General features: G+C 47.8%; 1 protein-coding gene across 2 annotated transcripts in view; it reads left to right on the top strand.

The window, feature by feature from the left end:
- The window catches only part of ARHGAP39 (Rho GTPase activating protein 39), a 257,679-nt gene that overhangs the window by 179,915 nt on the left and 58,808 nt on the right, over positions 1–18,956 (top strand). For both annotated transcript variants that reach the window (XM_082257586.1, XM_082257585.1), the window contains one exon: positions 9,274–9,347. In XM_082257586.1, the coding sequence (XP_082113712.1) occupies positions 9,274–9,347 (74 nt within the window). The remainder of the gene's footprint in view (positions 1–9,273; positions 9,348–18,956) is intronic.

The raw sequence follows: 18,956 nt of genomic DNA, 5'->3' as shown, positions 1-18,956 counted from the left end.
TTGTGTTTAGCAGATTCCTTCAACGCTTCTCTCCATCGTAGACAAAATTCAGTATCGCCACTTAGAACACACCGGAAAAAAATAATTCAGACAACTCGTTTATTTAACCACTTTAAGACCGGAAGGATTTGCCCCCCTTAATGACCAGGCTCTATTTTGCGATTCGGCACTGCGTTAATTTAATGGACAATTGCGCGGTCGTGCGACACTTTACCTAAACTAAATTTACGTCCTTTTTTCCCCCACAAAATAGAGCTTTCTTTTGGTGGTATTTGATCACCTGTGCGATTTTTACTTGTTGTGTAATAAAGTAAAAATAGCGACAATTTTGAAAAAAAAACAATATTTTTCACATTCCCAAAAAAAAAAATTGAAATTTTTTAATATTTCAGGCCAATTTGTTTTCTGCTACTTTTTTTTGGTAAAAAAAAAACCGCAATAAGCGCATTTTGATTGGTTTGCGCAAAAGTTATTGCGTCTACTAACTACGGGAAAGATTTATGTCATTGTTATTGTTTTTTTTTTTACTAGTAATGGCGTGGATCTGCGATTTTTTGCGGGACTGCGACATCGCGGGGGACAGATCAGACCCCTAACTGACATTTTTGACACTTTTGGGGGGACTGGTGACATTACTACAGTAATCAGTGCTAAAAATATGCACTGTTACTGTAATAATGCCATTGGCAGGGAAGGGGTTAACCCTGTGGGTGATCAAGGGGTTAAATGTGAGCCTAGGGGAGCAATTCTAACTTTGGGGGGCGTGGCTTCTGAAATGACCATAGAGACATGTAATCCTATATAGAAGGATCACATGGGCTCTATGATCATCCTAGGGAGAAGAACGGTCAGCTGTGTTTACAACAGCTGACCGTTCTTTTCTCTCAGTGGGGAGCGATCGCGGGTGTCAGACGGCAGTCGCAGCTGTCTGCCCCGTGCATCAGCTTCCCCGCTGCCGAGTGGGGGCAGGAGCGTGGCAGCACGCTCTCGCCCCCTAGTTTCCCGCGCGCGACCGACATAGGTCAACGTCAGTTTGGGCAGGAGAGCCACCCTGTCACAGTAAAAAGGTGGTGGGTGGTCGGAAAGCTGTTAACCAGATATACACTGCATCAGTTATGCACCACTGTTCATGCTATTACACATCTTCAACCAGCTATTTAGTGCATATTTATGGACTATACTTTGGATTTTTTTTATATATGTTATGTATTTCATTATGCGCTGCACTTTATTTTTATGACATTGTACTGGAGGTTTAGGTTTGACCTTTTAGTGTTCAGCTGCAAATTTTAGGAATTTTCGGAATTTAGATTGTGCGCTGAATATTATTTTCTATTTGTAAAAAATAATTTAGGAAGGATCCATGTTATTGGTAGTGCAGACCCAGACTGATAACGTTCCAGACAACAGTGCAGTACATTCTAGACATGTGCGGTTCGTTTCGTTCCGAATAAATATTCTGACAAATTTTTCATTATTCGGATATGTCCGAATACCCGAATTACAGTATAAACAACGTTTACCAAATGCTCTGAATAATGAAACTAAGTTCATCCGAAATCCCACTGGTGCAAACAATGTGACGGAACTAACCCACACTGTGCTTAGTGCTATCGTCAGTATACCACTTCCTCCAGTCTTATAATATAGATATCAGATATTATAGCTGCAATATAGAAAGACTAGCTGACAAACAGCTTGTATGAGATCTGGAACTGTTTATTGAACAAACTCACACAGAATATATACCCCACCAAGTCAGGTGCCTGAATACATTATCATATGCAGATGAAATTGTATACAGAAATATAATTATCATATCTTAGGAACAACCGACACAAACAGTATTCTTCTTCTCCTCTAGCAACTAATAGCTGGTAGTGATTTTTGTGTGTGAAAATGAACAAATCTTGGCAGTCCATGGCCTGCATTTGTGGGAATATTTCGTAGGATAGTGTCCCAAAGAAAATGTTGATTCTGAAAGGAAAGTAAAGGTTTTCTGACAAATCTGTTGGGGTGTACTCATTTATGCTGAACACTGTAAATCAAAGAATCAAATTGGTTGCCATTGTAACAGGAAAATTTCCTCCAAACATTTACCCTTACCAGGGTGATAATTTTGTTGCCATTTCTGCCAATCGGGATCTTCACAGCCAATAGTTACCAGTGGAGAATTGTCAGAAGGTTGGAGGTCTCCTTCATTCAGGATGGGGGGGTCTCTCCTTGTGGATGATGTAGTATAATGTCTGCGAGTACCTGAGCAGAGTGTAAACTAGGCGGATGCCGGTGGCAGAGCCATGATAACAGCCATTCATCTTATAGATGAGCCGCTTACTGAGCTGTGAAATAATCAGGAATCTCCATGACCTCCAGAGCTGTGTGCCACCGGGCTACAATAAGAGCAACGCAGGCTCCGTCTTCACATTCCTCTACTATATAGAAAAAGGAATCTCCCCAATCCAAAATCTACTGAGTGCCCGATTAGCAGCCAAGCAGCTGTATTTTGTGGGATATGGTGGGGACATTAGAGTGTAAGCTCCTCTGGTACAGAGTATGACTGACTGGCTCAGTGTTCTCTGTACATCACTGGGGTATATGTCACAGCTACTGTATATAAATGTACTGTAATAATAAATAGTGTGTCAGAATGGTTGCCTATCAACACTGGGGCTTGGTAGTTAATTTCCACCCACAAGCATGAAGTTTTCATGTTCTTCCCATCCTTATGTTGGTCTCCTCTGGGTTCACAAATCTCTTTCCTCAATCTTCTTCTAACTTAACAGAACCCAGAGTGTGTGTCTTTCTATGACTATGGGGGACATTAGAGTGTAAGCTCCTTTGGTACAGAGACTGTTGTGACTGGCTCAGTGTTCTCTGTACAGCGCTGCGGTATATGTCAGAGCTATATAAATAAATAATAATAATAGTGTGTGACTGTGGGGGGGGGGGGGGACATTAGAGGGTAAGGCCCCGTTCACATACAAGCGATGCTACTTCGCACCGCGACCTCGGAGCAGCGCGCCGCGACCTCGGAGCGGCCGCCACGGACTTCATAACATTGAAGTCTATGGCGGTCGCCTCCTGGTCGCCCCAAAGAAGCTCCGGACCCTTTTTCTAAGTCGGAGCGACTTGTGTCGCTCCTATTAGAACGGGTCCGCAGCTTCCCTATGGGAGGCGACCTACGGCGACCTGTGAGGCGACCAGGTCGCCTCACAGGTCGCCTTAGTGTGAACGGGGACTAAATTGATGTTAATTAAAAATCTTACACACATACAACATAATATATTTACAGAATAAATAAATTATATATAAACAAGCGAAAAGTAGCTTACTTCAGCATAAAAAACAAACTAGCCTTTTTGCCAGAAAACATAAACAAAACCAAATATACAAACCAAGATATATGTTATTAATATTTATTATAATGCACAACAAAGCCCTAACCTCCACCTGACAGACAGCAGCTACGGGGACCTGACATTCTTCCACGCCTTTGTCCAGGCTCCCGGCCACCACCTGTCTTTCTCAAGACCCCGAATCTTCCTAACCTCACCTAAAAGGTTGTGCACCACCACCTCGACAGGAAGGACTTTTTTTCTGAGTGGAAACCTGACACCGTGCATTCCACGTGAAGTAACGGACTACTAAGCTAACTAGAAAAAGGGTCTCAAAATCCCGATGCGTCTCAAATGACCCGTACGACCATTCCGCATAACTCAAGCAGTAAAGGAAAGGGATACCCAGAGCCCCACCAACCTGCTTATAGACTTTTATATTGAAGGGGCACTGAAGCAAGAAATGGTTCATTGTCTCCTCCACACTGCCACACTCCACTCTTGGACAACCACGGTTCTCCACAAAGCGATGCTTCAATTTCTCTTCCCATAGAGTCTGCCATGGAACGAGAGCCAGGCCAAATCCCGAAACTTCAAAGGGATTCTCTCCAGATAATTCAAACGCAGACCCTCCCTCATAACAGGGCCTGGGCAATCCCTCAAGGCCAGTGGCTCTCTAAAGGCAGATTCAACAACCCTCCTCTCCAGGGCCTTCCTAGGAAGAGACTTAATTTCACTCACCACTGCCGAAGCATTTTCAGGCACGGGGCAACGTAAGCCAGGAGCTTACCATGTCGGACCCTCAGGCTTTTTAGTGGCCCCCCATTCTCCCAGCTTCCCAGAAAAGGCCTAAACCAGGACTGAAAAATACCAACCCACCCAGGTGGTTCCAGCATGTTACCAAAATGATGTTTCAAAAACATGAGAGAAAAAAAATAACTCCGGGTTGACCATACCTAGGCCACCCATCCGCCTGGCAAGGTAGGTTACAGACCTCTTAATGAGGTTCAGTTGTTCCCCCATAACAACTGGAAGAAACAGCTGTAGATCTTCGCATAGAGAGACACTGACAAAACACAGACAAAGATGACATACAGAAATACTGGGATCAAGTATGTTTTAATCAGGTCAATCCTTTCCCTGTAAGAGAGTTTCCATTCCTTCCAGCTGGCAACCTTGGCATCGACAATCTGTAGCCTGCTTTCCCGATTTGCAAGGCCATAATCGTCGGGACCAAATTTGATGCCTAAAACTTTAATTTCCTGCCAGGGCTCTGGGAAGGTGTCTGGAAGCTCGAAGCCCTCGCCTATCTCTCTCATCCAAAAACTTTACTCTTATCCTGATTGATCTTTGAGCCAGATGCCTCAGCATACTGCTCCATCACTGAGACCATCTTCTCCGCCTCCTCTGTCCCAGAGAGGAAAACAGACTCGTCATCAGCATAGGCCACAACCCTCGAAAGGGGCCCACCAGGAAAGCCCAAAGGCACCCCGCACAACGGTCCATTATCTAACCCTCTGATGAAGGGATTGATTGCGAATGCGTATAGCAGGGGACTCAAAGGAAGCTCCTGACGCACACCCGAACCAACCTCAAGGGGCCATCCAATCCAACCATTCACAAGCATGAAGCTTTCAATCCCTCTGTACAAAGTCTTCAGCCAATCGATAAATCCCCCCTCCAGGCCATACTTGCTAAGAAGCAGCCATAGATACTAATGAATGACCCAATCAAAAGCTTTATCCTGATCCAAAACCAGCAGGTACTTTCTCCAGCTTGCAGCCCTGCAACGTTCCAGGACCTCCTGGACAGCTAACACTGCTGAAAAAGTGCTTCTACCCTGAACCGAACAGTGCTGGTAGTGAGAAAGTAGATTGCCTGCTACAGACGATAAACGCCAGATAATGATTTTTGCCAGTATCTTCCTATCAACAGTGAGAAGGCTAATGGGACGCCAATTCTCAATTCTTGTCGCATGGAGGGAGAGAGTAAACCCTCTCTCAGACAGCCATTAAAAACCTCAAAGTATTGACTCACCTTCTCATTGTCCAGGAGTGCCAAATTCAACTTCCAGGTACCCCTCCCCCTAGGTGGTGTATCGGGGCTATTCAGAGGTAGACAGAATACAGTGATCGGAAAACTCCACTGCCTGACACACTGGTGCAGAGAAGGCAGAGTTCCCCTTTAAAAAAAACCTATCTATTCTACTCTGACTACTACCTCACTGAAAAGGGAATCCCGTGTCGTCTGGGCAGCAGTGAATGTGCACATCAACCAGACCTGCCTCTCTAGCTATTTTGTTTTTTTAAAAAAGCCGTCACAGTCCAGCCTGGCTCCGGTACCTTTCCTGTCCTTAGCACTAGTGATGGTGTTGAAATCACCACCAAAAACAACTTGCTGGGCTGTAAAAAGAAAATATCAGCATCAAACCTGCTGAGCAAAAATAAGGCCATGTTATGAGCACTTACTGATTTAATGCTGGTGACATTAATGGTAGCCACTTTCACAGGAGTGGGGACCGCCATCAGGATAAATGGGGTACATGTTTCTTAGCTTGCTTGGGGATTTGGAGACCCTGCATGCTTTAGTGTCTTCTGTGATTCCTCCTCCATGGAAATCACAGACTCATCACCCGAAGAACCCTCATCCTCCACCTCAAAAAACACTTCAAACTTATTGGACACCTCCACCCTCTCAGGTTCAGGTACAGGCACATTGTTCTTCTTCCTTCTCTTTCCAGACTTTCTTTTTGCCTCCAACCACTCCATATCATCTTAAGTGCAAGCCCCCTCCCCCCACCCCTTTCATTCCACCATCACCCACAACATCATCCACCTCACTCACCCCATTCACCACAGCAGTCCCCCCACCCTTCACCCCAGCACCCCCACCATCATTCACTCCATCCCCCAGCGCCTCTGGTCTTCACACACTGTTAAACAGGGGTCAGTACAACCTTGCACTCCGGTCCAGCTCCCTCCGCAGCCCCCCACTACCTCTGGGGAGACTGACACAGAAGGATCAGACACAACATCCAGGGACATCGACTCGGGGGGGCACGACACAAGGGGATGGCAAAACATTGGATGGACCATCAGAGACAACAAGGACAGAGACATTGGGGACCCATGGAACAAGTCCCCAATGTCATACATAAAGCAGACTGCTTATGCAAGGCTTTAGGGCACTGACTGTACTCATGCCCAAACATATAACAAAGATTGCATTTGATCTTATTGCCATCCTTAGCCAGATGCCCCAGGCCCTCACACAGAGAGCACTTCATCTCTGGACATAAGGGGGTGAAATTACCCCGAGAACTGCTCTTATTACAGAGATTGGGCTCTGTAACAACAATCCTATCCTTCCCAATGAAGGCTGAGACCACATTCCCACACACATGCAACTTCATCTGCACCGACCACCCACTTGTCCGTATGCCCCTCTTATCCACAATCCTCTTCAATGGGGTCAGAAGCTCCCCAAATCTCCTCAGCCAGACAGACAGATCAGCAGAAGGAATGGATTCATTCCTTACCAGGATGGTGACATTCTTTGCAAGAGGTTGGCATGAGACAAGCTTTGGGACGAGTTTCTCCCTCTCCGACAGACCCCTATACACACGTTCATACTTCTCCCAAAACAAATCGAGAGACTGGCGGCAAACAAAGGAGAGATCGTACTCCTACTCATATGAGCCTACTGGACTGATCAGAGCAGAGATGTCATCTACCTTTAAACCCATCGCCAAAATATTGTCCACAACCAACCTCCTTATAGAGGAGGCACCCCCACCTTCCCACCTGAGCAGCACTACATTCCTCCACCTGAAGGACAGGGGAGCAGCTGTCAGACCTGCAGCAGACCTCCCCCATCCTGAACTGCCTGCCTGATTGTGACACCCTCATCCCAGCCAGAGGCCCAGCATAGGTTTTACTTGCAGGACTAGACACTCAATATCTCAAAGCTGCACCATTAGTTGCAGGAGCCTCAGAACCCCCGTTCTGCAAATCACCACCAGAGGCAGCAGCTGCAGCTGTCACTCCATCCACCAACACATACATTCCCCTTTCCAGCATTACAAGCAGCTTTATCATTCACATTCATTTTCCCATCCATGACACTACTGCTCCCAGCAGACCTACTCACACCAGATGCTGCTGTCTTCACCTCCTCCTCCCCCAACATACTCCTCTTAGGCAAAAGTCTTCCATTCCTTGTTCCTATTCCCTGAGTTTCAGAAACACATTTTAAATTGCAGCTGTCATTACCTTTTCCCACCATTATCTGCTATACCTGCAGCAGCCAGTGGGAATTGTGCAGAAACAATGGCAGATCTCTTCCCCTCAGCAGAGTTCACAGTTATAGTTTTCTTACTATCAAAGTTCAAAGACTTCTTAGTATTAGCAGAGTCCAATCCTGCAGGCAAAGCAGCCATCTTCTCTGCAGAGCCCTGTGCAGATACTGGAGGTTTTCCCTCCAAAACACTGCTCTCCGTGCTGCTCTGCATGCTTGAGTTTATGCTGTCAGTTTTAGCAAAGTATGACTTCTCAGTAAGTTTTACCTTTGCAGGTCCAGGTACAGAGTCATTGCCTTCGTCCTCATCAGCAGAATCCTCTGAAAAGCAAAAAATTCTTCCACTTAAGGGAGACTCCCTCTCATTAGTAAAGTTTAGCAGCCCTCTGCCATTTTCCTCTACCTCCTGTGCTGTTCCTTCAGCTTGCTGGGGAGGGAGGGAGGCAGAGGCCGCTATGTCCTCTGGTGAAGCAGATTCTGAGGTGAATGGGATTCCAGGGCAGCATCCAGGACCCCCTCCTCACTCTCCACCCATACCGCCGATGCTGACACTTTTCCACGACTGGCGTCATCCCTCATTTTCCGGAACCGCTCCCCATTCTGGAACTTCTCTTTAAAAGCTCCACTCTTTTCCTTTAAAGCTTTTACCAGACTCTGCTGCTTCTTGATGGCGTCCTCAAAAACTTTCAATTTTGGTTTCAAACTTTGACGCTTGCTGTTCCATCTCTTATCATGCACGCCCTTCTTCTTTCTATAATCCGCTTTCAGACTCATCAGCTTTTCCTCCTCCTTCGCAATTCTCACCAGACGATCAGCAACCCACTGCCTGAAAGTGGGGGTAGATTCCCCCTTTTTTAGGGCCATAGCCGAAGTCTTCAGGTGAAGATGAAGCAGAAGAATGCAAGTTGAATTCCCCGGGGGGACCATCGCCCGGGTCATCCCCAGAATCTCCCATCCTCACTGGGTCCAGGTAACTTACCTGGCTCCTTGGTGTCTGGAGAGGGAGAGCTGCAGTACACACAACCACTCTGGTGCAGAGACTGATGTGACTGGCTCAGTGATCTCTGTACTGCACTGCGGTATATGTCAGAGCTATATAAATGTATAATAATATTAATAGTGTGGGACTGTGGAGGGACATTAGAATGTAAGCTCCTCTGGTACAGAGACTGATGTGACTGACTCAGTGTTCTCTGTACAGCACTGCGGTATATATCAGAGCTAATTGATTAATTAAACCAGTATATCCATAAACCGTATCTCAGGTCTGTGTAATAAACTGGCACTGCAAGAGTAGAGGACATACCTACGGCCCGTCATTCGGCATTTGATGGATGAGCCCAGTGCAGTACAATAAGGACTGGTTATGTTGGTGATATGATAGGGATCAATGATGAGGGTCTCAATATAGAACATGAGTCATCTGCTTCTCTGTTATGTCATGCTTTATGAAAAAGCTGATCCTGTCTGGTTTATTAGCTCTGGTTTCCAGTAATCCTGGCCTGCTCCTACCACTAACACCATCCCTGCTGTTTCCTCTTCTAGTAATATCGGGTGATTGGCAGTTTGGGGGGTAATAAAGGGGCCGCCACCTTCCCTTTAGTCACAGCGGCTCACTGTCTCTTCTGTCTTCTGATTTCAGGGGTGGCAATCAGCACGTACGCCAAATACTGCTACAGGAAACTCCAAAAAGCGGCCTTGATGGGAGCGAAAAAGGTGCGTAACCTTCACACTCCTCCGTCTGTCCTCACTCCATCTCTGTCACTTTGTCCTCCTCTCCACCCTTCTGCCTCCCCCCCTATACTAACAACCCCCCCCCCCCTCATACTAACAAGCCCCCTCCATATCTTTCCACTATGTGCCACTACCTCCTCCCCCCAGTTCCCCCCTAAGTCTATACCCCATACTTCTCCCTTCTCTTCCTTTATACCTTTCCCTCCTCTCTCTATACCTCTACCACCTCCTCCCTCTCCCCATCCCCCCCCCGCTTCCTCTACTACCAACCTTTTCCTCCTTTCTATAACTTCCCCCTCTCCCTCTATACTGCTACCACCCCCTCCCCCCTCCCTCTATACTCCTCTCCCCTTTTCCCTCTATGCCTCTCCCTCACCCCCTTAAACCTTCTCCTTCTCTCTATACCTCTCCCTCTATATCCCCCCTCCCACACCTCTACCCCCCCTCTCCCTCTATACTGCTACCACCCCTCCCCCCTCCCTCTATACTCCTCTCCCCTTTTCCCTCTATGCCTCTTCCTCACCCCTTAAACCTTCTCCTTCTCTCTATACCTCTCACTCTATATCCCCCCTCCCATACCTCTACCCCCCCTCTCCCTCTATACTGCTACCACCCCCTCCCCCCTCCCTCTATACTCCTCCCCCATTTCCCTCTATGCCTCTCCCTCACCCCCTTAAACCTTCTCCTTCTCTCTATACCTCTCCCTCTATATCCCCCCTCCCACACCTCTACCCCCCCTCTCCCTCTATACTGCTACCACCCCTCCCCCCTCCCTCTATACTCCTCTCCCCTTTTCCCTCTATGCCTCTTCCTCACCCCTTAAACCTTCTCCTTCTCTCTATACCTCTCCCTCTATATCCCCCCTCCCATACCTCTACCCCCCCTCTCCCTCTATACTGCTACCACCCCCTCCCTCTATACTCCTCACCCATTTTCCCTCTATGCCTCTCCCTCAGCCCCCTAAACCTTCTCCTCTCTATACCTCTCCCTCTATATCCCCCCCCATACCTCTACCACCCCCTTTCTCTCTATACCTCCCCCCTCCCTTCCCTCTATACTGCTACCACCCCCTTCCCTCCCCCCCTCTATACTCCTCCCCCCTTTTCCCTCTATGCCTCTCCCTTAGCCCCCTACACCTTCTCCTCTCTATACTTCTCCCTCTATATCCACCCCATACCTCTACCCCCCCCCCCCTCCCTCTATACTCCTCTCCCCTTTTCCCTATATGCTTCTCCATCACCCCCTTAAACCTTCTCCTTCTATCTATACCTCTCCCTCTGTATCCCCCCCATACCTCTACCACCCCCCTTTCTCCCTATACCTCCCCCCTCCCTCTATACTGCTACCACTCCCTTCCCTCCCCCCCATACTCCTCCCCCTTTTTACCTCTGTGCCACCCCCTCAGCCCCCCCAAACCTTCTCCTCCACTCTATGCCCTCCTTCTCTATACATCTCCGTTTATATTCCCCCACCCCCCCCATACCTCTCCTTCCCCCCTTTCTCTCTATCCCTCCCCCCTCTCCCTTTATATTGCTACCATCCCCTCCCCTCTCTCCCCCTCTATACTCCTCTCCCATTTTCCTTCTACGCCTCTCCTTCACCCCCTAAACCTTCTCCTCCTCTCTCTACCTCTCCCTCTATATCCCCCCATACCTCTACCTTTCTTTCTATAACTCCCCCCCCCTCTTCCTCTATACTTCTAACCCCCCCCCCCCCGACTCCTCTCCCCTTTTCCCTCTATGCCTCTCCATCACCCCCTAAACCTTCTCCTCTTCTCTATACCTCTCCCTCTATACCCCACCAATACCTTGCCTTCCCCCCTTTCTCTCTATATCCCCCCTCCCCCATACTGCCACCATCCCCATGCCTCCTCCTCCCTCTGCTCCTCTCCCTCCTCCATGTCTCTCCCCCCCCCCCATCTATACCTCTCTTCCTCTCGGCCCCCTAAACCCCTCCCCCACCTCCCTTCAGTACCTCTCATACTCTCTTCCTCTACTCACAGGGCGGGGGGCTGGGTATAAGTAGTTCTTATGGAAATTTAGGGGGGGGGGTGTTTCAGGTGATTTTTTCTCTTTTGGGTTAGAGTCTTCTTTGGGTAGGTCTGGATAACAGTCTCTTGTAATGTGACTCCTGAGTTACCAGTCTGTTGTGATGTGCCAAAAATCCTCATCCAAATCTCGTAACGTGTCTATACTCCTCAGCAGTCCCTTGTTATTGGCTACACTCCTCAGCAGTCCCTTGTTATTGGCTACACTCCTCAGCAGTCCCTTGTTATTGGCTACACTCCTCAGCAGTCCCTTGTTATTGGCTACACTCCTCAGCAGTCCCTTGTTATTGGCTACATTCCTCAGCAGTCCCTTGTTATTGGCTACACTCCTCAGCAGTCCCTTGTTATTGGCTACATTCCTCAGCAGTCCCTTGTTATTGGCTACACTCCTCAGCAGACTCTTGTTATTGGCTACATTCCTCAGCAGTCCCTTGTTATTGGCTACACTCCTCAGCAGACTCTTGTTATTGGCTACATTCCTCAGCATTTCCTTTTTATTGGCTACATTGCTCAGCAGACTCTTGTTATTGGTTACACTCCTCAGCAGTCCCTTGTTATTGACTACATTCCTCAGCAGTCTCTTGTTATTGGCTACACTCCTCAGCAGTCTCTTGTTATTGGTTACACTCCTCAGCAGTCTCTTGTTATTGGCTACACACCTCAACAGTCCTATGTTATTGGCTACATTCCTCAGCAGTCCCTTGTTATTGGCTACACTCCTCAGCAGACTCTTGTTATTGGCTGCATTCCTCGGCATTTCCTTTTTATTGGCTACATTGCTCAGCGGACTCTTGTTATTGGTTACACTCCTCAGCAGTCCCTTGTTATTGGCTACACTCCTCAGCAGTCTCTTGGTATTGGCTACACTCCTCAGCAATATCTTGGTATTGGCTACACTCCTCAGCAGTCTGGCTACACTCCTCAACAGTCCTTTGTTATTAGCTGCACTTCTCAGCAGTCTCTTGTTATTGGTTACGTTCCTCAGCGGTCTCTTGTTATTGGTTACATTCCTCAGCGGTCTCTTGTTATTGGCTACATTCTCCAGCAGTCTCTTGATTGTGACTTTTGATTGGCCTAAAAACACACCAGAAGGCGGAGTCAATTGCAGGATTTTTGTTTGTGTAATGCACAGAGTATGAATGAACGGGAGAAAGCGTTCTACAGAATAGATTGCTCTATTGAAGAAATGCTGTTATAGCGGGGAGACAGATTGCGCAGATCGTCTGTATAAAGGGGTTAGGGTGTCGGAAATGAGATGTCTCTGCGCAGAGCACTGTCAGGGAGCGGGCCCCGCATTCAGTGCGTCAGTCATGGCTGACCTTTCCAGAGCGCTCTGTACACTGCATCTCGCTAGATTGTCATTTGGCTATCAGTAATGTCCCCAGAGGATTTTTCTAATTAACAGGCAATTAATTAAACTTCCTTTATGTATCACTGAGCAGAGTGTATGAGTATTTCCTGGAGAACATGGCCTGGCTGTGACCCAGGAGGAGAGGGCAACGGGCCTGCGTCTGCCTGTGCTGCACCGCAAAGCGTCTGTATCGCTGTACTTTGTATTCAGGACAGGTCTGTGCTTACTGGGGGCCACACCATGTCAGATAGAGAAAATTTCATATCTACAGGGCCCCTATACAGCATATTGCCGCCCATAGTGCCCCTCTGCTCAGTGGTCCCCCCATAATACCCACATTCTCGATTATGCCTCCCATAGCACCCTATGCTCAGTGGTCCCCCCAATGCTTCACATTGCCCCCCATAGTGCCCCTCTGCTCAGTGGTCCCCCCATAATACCCAAATTCTCGGCTATACCTCCCATAGCATCCTCTGCTCAGTGGTCCCCCCAATGCTTCATATTGCCCCCCATAATACCCACATTCTCTGTTATGCCTCCCATAGCACCCTCTTCTCAGTGGTTCTCCCTATGCTCCATATTGCCTCCATGCTATGCTCAGTGATGCTTCTCTTAGCACCCACATGCCCAGTAGTGCCCCTGTGTACAGTAATACTCCCCACACTGCCCCCTTAGATCATCAGTGCCCTACGTACATAATTGTACCCATCTTAGTGCCCCCATACCAGCTAGTGTCCACCACGAGACCCCATGCTCATTATACTGCCCTTGTGCCTGTTAGTGTTCCTCGTGCTGTCCCCTTGTCAAGTTATGTCCCTTCATGCCCATTAGTGTACCCCATGCACATTAGAACTTCTTATTCTGCCCCCCCCCCCCCCCCAATGCTCAGTAGTGCCCCCATGATTCCTCCATGCTCAGTATTGCCCTTTATGGGTCTCCCATGTCCAGACTTGTCGTCAGTGCCCCTATATTTGGTATTGCCTGTCATGTCCAGTATTGCACAGTAATACACCTCATACTGTCCTCTATGCTCAGTAGTGCCCCACGTGCTTTGTTGTACCCATCTTTTGTGCCCATGCCAACTAGTACTACCTTTGTGCCCATTGATTTACCCTTACACTGACCTCATACTCAATTGTGCCTCTTCATGGCCATTAGTGTGCCCTACCTGCTTATTAGTGCTCCTCATGGTTCTGCCATGCACATTAGAACTCTTTTATTCTGCTCCCATGTCAAGAATTTCCCACTGTGACCCTAAACTTGGTGTTGCCTCTCATAGTCTCCCCATGCCCAGTATTGCACAGTAATACTCCTCATACTTTCCCCCTATGCTCAGCCATGACTCTTTACTTAGTTGTACTTATCACAGTGACCCCATGCCAACTAGTGCCCATTATGGAGCCCCATGCCCATCAGACTTCCTTCATGCCCATTAGTGTCCCTCATATTACCCGCATGCTCAGAAGTCCCCCTTCATACATAATAGTGCACCTCTATGCTCATTAGTGCCCCTCATGTTTCCTTATGCATATTATAACTCCTTATTGTGCCTCCCATGGTACCCCCATGCTCAAAATTTCCCCTTATTGTGCTTTCATGACTAGGTTTGTCCTTAGTACCCCTAACCTCAGTATCGCCTCGCATAGGCCCCCATGCCCAGTATTGCACAGTAATACCCCTCATAATGCCCCCTATGCTCAGTAGTGCCCTTTTATGCTTAGTCATACCTATCATAGTACCCCCATGCTCACTAGTGCCTGTTTTAAAGCCCTCTGCCCATTAGTGCCCATGATACTGCCTTTGTGCCCATTAGTGTCCCACATGCCTCCTTCCATGCTCAGTTTTTCCCTTAATGCCTAATGGTGCCCCCACATGCTCAGGTGTGTCCCCCATTAGTGGTTCGCCAATGCACATTACAACTCCATGTTGTGCTCCCATGCTCAGTAGTACCCCACACACATTACCTCAATGCTCTTTAGTGCCCCACACATGGTACTCCCATGCTCAGTATTGCCCCTCATGGTTCCCACATGCTCAGTATTGCCCCTCATGGTGCAATCATACTCAGTATTGCTTTTCCTAGCCCCCTGTGCACAGAATTGCACCTCATGATGCCCCTATGCCCAGTATTGCCCCCTCATGGTGCCCTCATGCTCAGTAATTCCCCGGTGCCCCCATGCTCATGATTTCCTATGGTACTATCATACTCAGCATTGCTTTTCATGGTCCTCCCATGCACAGCATTGCCCCTCATGGGGCCCCCATACTCGGTAGTGTCCCTCAAGTTTCTCCCAGTGCTCAGTTATGCCCCTCATGGATCCCCTAATGCTCGGTTGTGTCTCTCAGGGTAACCTCTGTGCTCCCAAATCCTTTGCAGAGGGGTACTTACTCCAACTTAAAAAACACAGCAGACCACAGCTCAGCTCCTTCTTGTACAAACCTGCCTGGGCATAAGGTGGAGTCATTGGGCCAATTTCTAATTACCTGGACCTGTTCTCTCATCTGATTGGGTGAAGCCACTGCTTCTACCAGTTCATCTCCAGCTGCCTGATTGGTAGATATGCAGTACTGGCAGATTGGAGGGTCAGGTGCACTAGATAATTGCCAGATCTTGAGAAACCCACCCTGCACAAGGTCAGTAGGCCTTTTTAAATTGGATCAAATCAGACAACACAAAGAAAAGATATCCCACTGTTAACTTCACATGCATCCCCTGTGTGGATTGTATTCTGGAGCTGCCATATGCGACTGTTCTAACATATGTATTTTGTTCTTTCACCACCTGAGCCATACATGCCACCCTTTATATCCAGAGCTCACCATCCAATGAAAAAAACCTCATAAACATCTAATCCGGGAAAGATTCTCCTTTCCATGTAATGATCTCTATACATCACTGCGGTATGACGGGTGGAAGGATCGCATCTCCAGGGACAGAAAGATCATTGTATATGTGTGTAGCAGAGGGAGCAGCTTTGTAATATAGATAATTTGTAATAAAGGAGGTAGAGAGGAGCGGCCACAGATGTCATCCCTCCACATTACACCGCATTGCATGTCTCCCGTCATAGGAGGCTCATCACACAAACTGGGGTATTTAATAAAAGTCATTGGATGAATTGCCATGCGTAGTGCCATGTGTAGCAATGCTGGTAATGGCTCTGTGCCAACGATGGGACCACCGCAGTCCATGCAAAATTTCAAACTTCACCAGTAGTACCTCTTCCAATGTCAACATTAAAGCAGAACTCCACCCTCCCCTTCAGTCTTGCACAGTTGCACCGGCTCCTCTCTTGTATTAAAATTGCTTATTCTGATTTCACTGCACGCTGTGAGCTTTTCACAGTATGCATTAGAAGCGAGTGTTGAGCACAGTAAACAGAGGTGGAAATAAATGCCCTACTATCTATTTTCTCTATTCGTTACATCTCAGTACTGTTGATCTCGCGCATCCTCTTTGCTGACACTTCTTATCTTCATGCCCTCCAGCAATGGCTGCATGGTATTCCTAAGAGCGGGGTTCCTGATGGGGATAATAGTGGACCACACCTGAATTGTACTGCATGTCTTGTAGTCTCCTTCGGGAGCCCATGTAACAGGGGGAAAACGAAGGCACACAAGTGGGAGACAGGAACCCTTTAACACAGGGGTGCTCAACCTTTTGAAGAGCTAGGCCAAGAATGGGCAAACTACAGCCCGCGGGCCTTTTAATCTGGCCCGCGGATCGCTAGCTAATTTATTCATTTACCGTTGGGGGCGGTCCTAGGCTTCAGCAAAGGGTGGACCCGGGGCGCAGAGCAGTGCGCCCTGAGCTCACCCATTGTGTGGCAATAGCGAATGAAAATTCGCTATTGTCACACGGATCCTCCTCCTGGCCATTCAGGAAGCTGGTCTACTACCTGCTTCCTGATTGGCTGCAAGGCAAACCCCATGCCATTGGCCGAGGAGGAGGCTGGAGGACTCGAGGATACGCCGGGGGACTAAGGAGAAGCTGCCGCTGCTGGTAATTGCACTGGTGAACCCATTGCGGCCCTCGAGTCAAAAAGTTTGCCCACCCCTGAGCTAGGCCTACTTATAATGCTTGTAATCCCAGTATATATATAATAATCAATCCACCTGCATTCAGAATAATAAAAAAAACAATGATAAGCAATAGCAGCCAGCACAATTTGCTGATAACAAATGATTTAACTAGAAGTGTAAATGCAGCGCTTTCACATAATAGACAAAAGTCCTTTGCAGTCCCAATTTGAAAGTTAAGAGTTGACAGACGCACCTCCAAAAGTGCAATTAAACACAAAGGGTGGTTAAAGATATCCTCCACCAATAACACAGCACTCCAAGCCTCTTACTCTCTGTTGTGGACTCCCCAAATAGAAGTGGCCAACAGCACACAATTAAACATCAACCTCCGATCAGAATATCCAGAACAGCCTCCTGATATCTTTCAATCCTCTGAAATGGGACAATCCACCAGAAGCGGCATCAAACCATGCAGTGTTAAGAATATAAAACAAGAACGCCTCTGTCAGGAACGCTCCCTGTGTGCATTGATGTGCGCAGGTGCGAACCTCCCCATTGCCCATTCAATGGCTAACAGCCGTTCGCCAATGCACAAGCATATGCGCGGCGGCCATTCAATGGCGAACAGGCGTTCACCAATACGCAGACATATGTGCGACGGCCATTCAATGGCGAATAGGCGTTCGCCAGTGCGCACGCATATGCGTGACAGACGTGGCCTAGGCACGTAGGCGCACGCGCATGCGCACGCAATGACCTTTTTGGTCTTGGTGCCCAAACAGCCTGTTTAAGGATGGCTGGTTCATTTACACATTGCTGTCTTGTCTGCAGCTTCTCCTGTGTTCCTGAACCTGTTTGATTCCTGTTTGACCTCCTGGCTTGTCCCTCACCTCGCTTGTCTGCTGCCCGCCCTGACCTCGGCTTGTTTGTGACCACTCTTCTGCCTTATCCTTGTCTGCTTATCTGCCACTGGATCTGGACCTGTTCACCTCCTGGCGGGGCAACCCAGAGGACCGCGACCTGGTGCTATACATGCAGCAAAATCCATCCTCACCATCAGAGATTTTGGTGAAGGCACTTAGATTCCGCACCTCAGGTTAGCCTGTGTTTACTGTCTGGGTGACTCGTCTGTGCTCCATCCCTCAGTGAGCTAGAGGCTACCCTCTGCACGTCAGACTCGCATCCAGAGTCCTGACAGCCTCATTGCACAGTATTAAGAGCAATCCTACACTTATTTAAGGTACACCAAAATATCACAAGCATTGAGGATAAAAATAGCATGTCAATACAAAATGGTAAGAAAGTTTCCAACCAACAAAACGGTTCAATTCCTGTGCGTCACATGTTCAAGCTCCACCCAACGCGTTTCACCCTAATATCTTTTTATGATAAAAGGCATTGGGTGTAGCTTGGACACATGATGTCACCACGCACGGTAGTTGGCCATTTCGTTGGTTAGACACTCTTACTTTTTGGATTGACATGCTATTTTTATCCTCAATGCTTGTGAGTGTTTTGGTGCACCTTAAATAAATGTAGGATTGCTCTTAATACTGTGCAGTGAGGCGTTCTTGTTTTACTTTCTGAATACTGTATGGTTTAAAGCCGCTTCTGGTGGAGTGTCCTATTTCAGAGGATTGAAGGATATCAGGAGACTGTTCTGATTGGAGGTTGATGTTTAATTGTGCGCTGTTGGGCACTTATATATGGGTGGTCCACAACAGAGGGTAAGAGGATTGGAGTGCTGTGTTATCGGTGGAGGATATCTTTATTCACCCTTTGTGTTCAAATGCACTATTGGAGGCGCGTCTGTCAACTCCGAACTTCCAAATTGGGACTGTAAAGGACTTTATCTATTATGTGAAAGCGCTGCATTTACACTTTTATTCAATTCCTTATATATATACCCAGTGAAGTGACTGGCTTCAGGTGATACACAGAGATGAAACAAATCCTACATAAGTGGTATCTGTTTATCTGAAGTTTTCTCTTCTCTACACCTGTTCAAAGTGCTGAATTTTAAAGCTTGTCTGAGAGTTCAGAAAATGGTGGTGGAGAGCTGAAATTAAACTCTGCAGAGCTCATTGAGGAGAGCTCTGAGGGCTGATTGGAAGAAAGGGACACCTCCCACCCCCTTCCCACAGCTCACAGCTGAGGCAGAGCTCCCTCC

Source organism: Pelophylax lessonae, assembly GCF_965119305.1.
Source record: "Pelophylax lessonae genome assembly, chromosome: 5".
Taxonomy (NCBI): domain Eukaryota; kingdom Metazoa; phylum Chordata; class Amphibia; order Anura; family Ranidae; genus Pelophylax; species Pelophylax lessonae.
The sequence above is the reverse complement of the archived record's forward strand: the minus strand, read 5'-3'. Positions and strand labels throughout refer to the sequence as shown.